This window comes from Egretta garzetta, unplaced genomic scaffold (assembly GCF_000687185.1).
Source record: "Egretta garzetta isolate BGI_Z169 unplaced genomic scaffold, ASM68718v1 scaffold214, whole genome shotgun sequence".
Classification (NCBI taxonomy): Eukaryota; Metazoa; Chordata; class Aves; order Pelecaniformes; family Ardeidae; genus Egretta; species Egretta garzetta.
In genome coordinates this window covers 939,494-947,129 of record NW_009259491.1, presented here as the reverse complement: position 1 = coordinate 947,129, position 7,636 = coordinate 939,494, and the positions used below count along the sequence as shown (strand labels likewise).

The 7,636-nt window shown below is 50.6% G+C and overlaps 1 protein-coding gene across 1 annotated transcript in view; it reads right to left on the bottom strand.

Annotated features, from left to right (window-relative positions):
* The window catches only part of RBPJL (recombination signal binding protein for immunoglobulin kappa J region like), an 8,602-nt gene extending 4,801 nt beyond the window's left edge, over positions 1–3,801 (bottom strand). The window contains exons 1-2 of the mRNA XM_035892895.1: positions 3,755–3,801; positions 1,279–1,404 (exon numbers count right to left, since the gene is read on the bottom strand). Of these exons, the coding sequence (XP_035748788.1) occupies positions 1,279–1,404; positions 3,755–3,801 (173 nt within the window). The remainder of the gene's footprint in view (positions 1–1,278; positions 1,405–3,754) is intronic.
* Positions 3,802–7,636: the final 3,835 nt, after the last annotated feature.

The following is a 7,636-nucleotide window of genomic DNA, read 5'->3' as shown; positions in this document are numbered from 1 at the left end:
GGGGTGGCCCCAGGAGGAGAGCATGGGGTGCCTTGGCCCCCTCCTGCCCGATCCAAGGGCGGATCAGGCCCCCTGCCTCTGCCTGCCTGCCATGCTGGAGTTGCAGCAGGTTGGGAACAGAGTTTGCATTCACAGCCAGATTTGGAGCCCAATGCAAATAAATCTATAGCCAGGGTTTTGAAAACTTATTTTCCTGTGTTTTATTTGGGTTTCCACTGTCTTCACACTTGTGTGAATGGTGCAAGTTCATCCTCTATTGGTACTGGGTAAAGCACTAGCAGAGAAAACACCAGTGCAGGGGCTGGATATTTCAGAGCCCTAATGTCCTGGGTATGGGTTTATTTAAACAAGTCATCCACAGCACGGGCCCCTGCCTACCTCCATGAAGAAAAACGGCACCAGCATCTTTAAAACTTTAAGCTGGGACCTCAGTGCTGGTTTTCTCTCTTTGTCCAGACCTGGCATCTGATTGTCACGCTCATCCCTTGCATGGGGTCCAGACCAGGGGGAGGAGGCTGTTCTGAAAGCTCAGAGATATGGGGAGCTTCCCTCCTGGCCGGGAGACCCCATCCCAAAATAAAACCTTTACTTATGGACCAGCAGGAGGCTGGATGTGATGCAGACTTTGCAGGCACAGGCAGCCCAGTCGCTGGCGTCTGGGTGTGGGTGTACCTCAGAGGTAGAGCTCGTCGCCTCATAGCTACTTGACACTTGGTAATAACGGAGGATTATTTATATCATAAGGATTAATGGAGGATTAATTATATTACACTGCCACAGTCTGACATCACTGCCCAAGAGTAGCAATTTTGGAGATTCGAGCCAGAACCTCAAGGTGTTTTTGCAGTGAGGGAAAGATTTTCAAAAATAGCAGCTTTTTGGAGACTGTGGGCATTGATGGAAACGCCTCAGTCCCTGCTGAGGCCATTCAGATTTTAAGACAAGATTTCCAGAGCTCTTAAAACACTAACCTTTCCTCTTCTTCTTGAATAGCTTATTTTCTTCTTCTCCTTCATCTTTCTGACCTCCATTACGTCACAGGAGGAACCTAACCATTGGGAACGTCTAACTGGGATGGATGCAGATGGGTGGTTAATAGCCTTAGTTCAAGACTGAAAAGTAGGTTTAGATGCAAAGAGGTCATGAGTGGATGGAGAGGGGATATGTCAAAACATTTGCTTCACAAGCTTAAATCAGAGAAATCCAGCAAGGCTGAAATGGAGCTTTAGGTCTCTGGGTTTGGAAGCAGCTATTGGAGAAGCTGGAGCCATCTCCTACCTTTTTTCATTGCCGTAGGACTTCTGTGCAACTTTGGCATGCAGTATCAGCACTGTCTGGTCTGCTGGCAGCTGCAGGTACCTGCGCACACCGTCTCGAAGCAGGTTGGTTTGGTACGGGTTGGATCTACAAGACAGGGCACTGTAACCCCAGCATGGGGCTCCTTGCCTTGCCCTACCAGCCCTACACCAAGCAGGGAGCCTGCAGCACCCTCCGTGTCCAGCCTGATGGGTGGAGAGGGTGGAGAAGAGGCTTTCCCACCAGAAAGCACTGGAGCTCAGAGAGCATCTCGGCTGCTGTAAGACTGGGGTTGGCACTGAAAAATAGAAAGTTTGGATAACAGAGTAACTGCTTCATCAGTCTTCAATCAAGCACACACAGGGCACTATGTTCATAGCCCTGAAACGTGCGTTTCTAAGACTTCCAGTCCCATGCAATGGTGGCAGTGCCCTAATTGATTATTAATTTGTTTTTCCACCTGATGTGCTTGCTGTTGTATGGCTTTTTGGTGAGTCCAGAAGTGATGTTGCTGAGCCGTGAGTACAGCTGGGGAGCTGTCATGCAAGGACGAGCTGCACATTGGCTTCTGCAAGGGCTGTTGGATGAAAATAGCTGCATTTTTCTCTGAGAGCTAAGAAGCGGGTGGTTTTGCTGATTCTTTCTGCTCTATTAACTAGAAGGAGTTCCCATGCACTCAGCATTTAACTCTGCTAACTTCGTAGGTTGGGCGTTAACCAGCTGGAGAGAGATGAGGTGGTGCCCTGCTCTGCCACCTGGGACACGTGCAGAATGGGGGGAGAGTTATGGGGTCTCTACTGAGGAGAACTTTTGCAGTGCTGACTTGCTTTCAGAGGAGGCAAGACTGCCCATCTGAAGAACGCGGAATCAGCTCCTGCCCTACTGAAAGCCCTTCGGCTGGATAGGAGGAAACCAGCAGAGAGGGAAGGGGAGCTGCCTGCGCAGGAGCCCCTCGGTGGCTCATCTGCCCACGTTTGGGATGCAGCAACTGGGCACACTCAGGAGAAATTGCTCCTACAAAGGCAACCCAGCCTGGCTAGTTATGAAAAGGTCTTGACTTAAGCCTGAGCTTACTTATTCCATGCGCTGAGCTCCGTTGACTTGCTTCAACAGGATGTTCATGCCTGCTGGTATTTGGACAACAGCTCTGTGTTTCTGCTCTGCATGCCCAGGGGATGGTTTTGGATGCACTTGGATGAGCACCAGACCCAAACCAGATCCATCACCCTCAGGAGAGAGAAAGCTATATGGAAGCTGGCTTCAGGCTCTGGCTCTTGACCCTCCCAAGGCTGCTGGGGGTCACTCATGACCTCTCCACACAGCAATGGCCTCGCATCGGAGATGGAGAGAATCAGCAGGGGCCAGAGAAGGCTGGGAAGCCCCAGCCCCAGCTGCAAACACACTGCTGAGCCACCAGGAGAAAGCAGCCGGGGACCACAGGCAGCACTGGGGGATTGCTCAGAGGAGAAGCTGTGAGGATAGGGGGCATCAGCCATGGCCACCCAGGAAAAATCTTGCAAGAGGTACACAGTAGAGCATCCCCATTAAAAACAGTCTCTCTTCCTCCTAAATGGGCTTGAAATGGAGAATAATTGAGGGCATAAATGATCAAATGTGTGAAGAGGAGTAAATCTGGTCCTGCCAAGTACCCCAAGGCAATGGTGAGCTCTTGCTGGGCTCAGAGGCCAGAGCAAGCTCCCAGGGAGAGAAGCAGCAATTACTGCCATCCCAAGCAGCCTTTTAGAAGAGTTCATCAGCCAGCTTTGCTCTTCCCAGTGCAACACGTGTATTTTAAAGGCTGTGCCCTTTATGACTTCTAGGACCCACGTTACAATTAGCCTTAAACTTACACCCCACCCCTTCACTTCCAGCTTTCCCACATCGTGGATGGGGCTGATGCTCTCCTGTTTTGCATGGGAGACAAACATATCTCCCATATGAGCAAATATTCACCCAGTGTCTCCTCTGGGTAGTCCCATGGGAACCTGACAGTTTGCACTCCACAGATTTTCCCACCGCTGCTGTATTTGGTTATTAGATAGGCAATACACTCTCCTGCCCTCCTTGTTCTCAATTCTTTCTCCTAGATGTGTTAGCCAGATCACCAGCAAGCATAAATCAGCAGAGCTCTGCCAAAATCAGATTTACAGCCGGTGCCAGTGTCACCCACAGCATTAGCTGCTGCTCTGTGTCTGAGAAATGAATGTTTTACGGCCCCAGCAAGCCTGTTCTGATGGCGGAGCACGCACTGCGACCGAGCTCCTCTCCCCGTGGCAGCCCCAGCGCCACTGCCAGCACACGGCTCTGGGCTCAGCCGCAGCTCGCCCCGGCTGGCACTCACAGCAAGCCAGCTACAGCTCCTTTGCCAGGCAGACTTTCGGATCACCCTTGATGGCTCCCATGCCGAGGCTGGATCGATTCCCTCTGACCCTCCGTCACAGGGCTGGGAGACTCCTACTCCAGCATGCTGAAGTTGAGCTCCACCAGCCAGTATCCCACCAGCATCCTCTCTAGGATGACTTAGAAAGGCTGGAGTGAAGCTTTTCAGCAAGCCTATCTACAGACTGGTTTATATCTCTGCACAGCCAAAGAGATTCCGTAAGAAAGTTATTTAATCTCCTTCCATAATGGCAGTCTGCAGCTGTCTCAATCCCTCGCTGCCAAGTAATAGCGTGATTTCAGCTGTGATCCACCTTTGCGATTTTCCCCTTTATCTAAAAGCACTATTTGTGAATCTCTTTGCAAAAGTCTTTTTTTTTTTTTTTTTTTTTTATGGAACTAGTGATTGTGATGAGGATAAATATGGAAAAGGCTTGGCCTGACCTTGGCAATTCTTCTACATTAATACAACATGGTGAAAAACGACTACTAAACCTTGCTGGCTCCATTCAGTAGCATTTCACCCTCGGTTTGTCAAAGACAACAGGCACAGAGCAGGGCAGAATCAGGCTGGGTGTGTGAATTTTTTCCTGGTGAGTCTCATCATTCAGTATTCAGTGCAAAATGAGGAGCTTAGCTCTGGGTCCTTGCTCACATCTCAGCTGCAGGGATACATGCTCCACCCCTGTTAAGTGTCACCCACCAGCACCGATGTGCTCACCAGCGCCCACCTGTACAGCTTGGGGCTGCCAGGGAAGCACGGATCCCCGTCGAGCTGCTGGGCTGGGCGCTGCTGGAAAGAGTAAGGAACAGCCTGGTACTGAGGCCAGGCAGTGGCAGGGAGTGTTCAGGAGCAAATTGCCAAAATCTGTGGATTAAGACGTGTGCTGACAGCTTGGCCAGCGCAAACGCCTGCTCTGCAGAGGCTCCCGCGGCACCGGCTTGGGGCAGGGCCAGGCTTGTGCTGGTATCACTGCTCCCTGCCATCCATACGTAATACCAGAGGCACGTGGGTTACTGCCCGGAGCTCATTAAAGAGCCTCTGGAATAATTATCCACGTACTATTTACTGCATAAAGTGGGAACATGCATGCCAAAGGCAGGTAAACAGATTGCAGTTCTTCAGACTTGATGTCTAGCTGGGGGAACAACTACTGAGAAACTTCTTTCTTTTCTTTGTTCTCTGCAGCCATTGCCTTCCAAATTTGGGGGCTAAATTGTTTCAGTGATGCATTTCTGAACAGTGCTCCCCATTCTGCCCACCGAGGTGACCACCCAGCATCCACCATCTGGTTTAAATTTACCTTCAGAGAGTCAAAGGGCTATTGCTAAAGCAGCTCAATATACCCACTTGGCTCCTTCTGGCACCTACAGCCTCCTCAGGGTTACAGGGAATTATTCACTCCTTCTGACATTTATTATATTAAATTATTTAAATGCTTTGATTGTAGTGCAGTGTTAGTTCAGTGTCATGTTAGCAGCTCCGCACGGGCCAGGCTCTTAGAGCTCACACTAAAAGCCTCCTTTTCAGAGCCTGAGGTCTCAGCTGGGACTCGACGGCTCTGCACACAGTTCGGCTTTATGTGGAAGCAGGGGAGGAGCAAGGGGGTACCCACTGCCTTTCTCCTACGCTGATTTTTGTAAGCCTTTCCCCCTCCCTGCTCAGCCTGGCGATGCTCACCGCCAAGGCTTTTCCCTTGCTTTAAGTCGGGATGTGCCTCAGTAGAGGCTGTGAGCGCACGTTGAGGTGCATCCCTGGGGTGGCTCTGCCCTGGCATTGCAGGTGGGAGAGACCCAGGGCACCCGTGGTTATCTGCAAGCCCTGGCCGTGTTGCTGCGCCCTCTTCCATGGGAAATGAAGCAGAAAAGGAGGAGTGCCCTGGGTGCTTTTCACAGGAGACACGCAGCTGGACCATTTTATGAAGGGCTGTTTTATGTGGGCGCGTGGGGAACCCAGGCAGGTGACAAGAGACTTTGGTAGGGTCAGATCCTTGCAGTCACATCGCTGATTTTAGGAGAGCTGATGTTTAACACCTCAGCTGAAAATTAGCCCTCACCTTCCCAGCAGGGAGTGTGGGGGGCCTCAATCAGCGCTTTGTCCTGCCTCCAGCCGGAAAGTGCATTTTCTCCTTCCTCAGTCCCAGTGGGACCAGCAGGGCTGTGCATTGCCAGCTACCTCCCGCCACAGAGCACCGCAGCTCGGGGCGTCCTGGGCGACCGCCCCGGCTCAGGCTCCCACCTGTGCCACAGGCAGGGGAGAACCCAAGCAAGGGGACTCTTCAGCTCAGCCTTCCCCTGCCACAGGGTTGCATGTCCCCACCGAGACAGCCATGCTCATGGTGTGGGACGTACCCTGGTCCCCACATCCCCTTCTCTGCAAGGGCAGATCGGGCCGGGAAGTCCCTCAACACCCCCAATGTGTGCACTCTTGGGCGACCACAGGAGCAGAAAAAGCATTTTACAGGCACTGGCAGAAGCAAGCCGCCTTCTGCACTGCTGCTTTCCAGTTTGCCAACATTCACTGGCTCAGGCTGTGGACGAGAGGGTCTGACTTTTTTGGTTCCCTGAGAATGAAAGCACCTGACTCAGGAAACCAAAATACAATCCCGTCAGGTATTGTTTAGGAACTGTGTCTTCAAATCAGCTCTTTATACAAGAACTTTAGCTCATGGTAACACTGTCCTCAAGTGCAGGCAACACTGAATTTGAGTGCAGGGATTTAATTTGCTGCTTTTCCCCCACAAAGGAGCTGCCGTTTGCCTTGCTCAGGAGATGGCTTGCTGGGGACTTGCGGCCACAGAGGGCAATTGTTCTTTCCTGGGCTTGGGGAAACCAAACGTCCTAATAAAAAATATCCATTTGAGAGGTCTGGGTTATATTTTGTACAGAGCAGGGGAGAAAATGCCTGCAGTGCTCTTGGGTATGGAGTCAAAGCAATGTTTATGCAAAAGGAAAAGCCATTAGAAATCACAGAAATGAGAAGCCTGCAGTTTCTGGCTTCCCTCATTTTTCAATACCTCCTTTAATCCAGACCAACCCAACCCACAAGCCCTTGTATATGCATGGGTATTTATAAATCCTATATTTTCCTCGCTGCACACACAAGTGAAATTCAGCCTTTTCTGGGCTTGGGGGATTTATCGACCACACCAACGGCAAACAGCAGCCGAGAGCAGGAAGCACGAAAGCCCTGTGGTGGTGAGCTCTGCGGGGGACCGGGGGCCAGCCGGGGTGGTCACCCCGGGCGCGTTCCTGGCTGCCCTGCGCCTGCCCCAGCAGCACCAACGCCCTCAAAATGCCCTAGATTGATAATGCAGTATTCCTAGAAAACTCAGATAATGTGGGTGATTTACTGTAGTGTCCTCTATTCCTCATGCAGCCGTGTATGTTAGTGCAAAGAGGAAGGAAAGTGCTATTAAAGCACTAAAACACAATCCTATAAAGCATTAAAGGTGGTTTCTACCACCACTAGACTGATGTAAGTGCTGAGAAGAGGTGGAGGGCTGGGAAGGTCTATTCCAGGGTGTCTAAGAAGCCTCTGCTGATGATCTCCATCGCTACAGTCAGGCACATCAGTTGACCTTGCTGGCAGCTCAACCTGAGGCTCTACAGCCCTCTGCGCTCTGGTCTGCAGCTCCCTAGTCCAAACCCCTCTCCCCACGCTGCAGCCACTACCTGCAGAGGTTCCTAAACTCCCAGGGCACTGTAGCTCAAATGGATATTAAACTTGGACTCTCTCTTTTCCAGGACCTTCAGAGTTTATGGGGCTTCCAGGTGCACTCCCACAGTAGGGGAAAATGAAAGAAAGAAAAAAAAAAAAGAAAAGAAGAAAAAAGAAAACAGGGAAAAAAGGAAAAAGAGAACAAAGAAAAAAGAAAATAAAAAAAAGAGAAAAAAGAAAAGAGAAAAAAGAGAAAAGAAAAAAGAAACTAAAAAAAAAAAAAGAAAAAAAAAAAGAAAA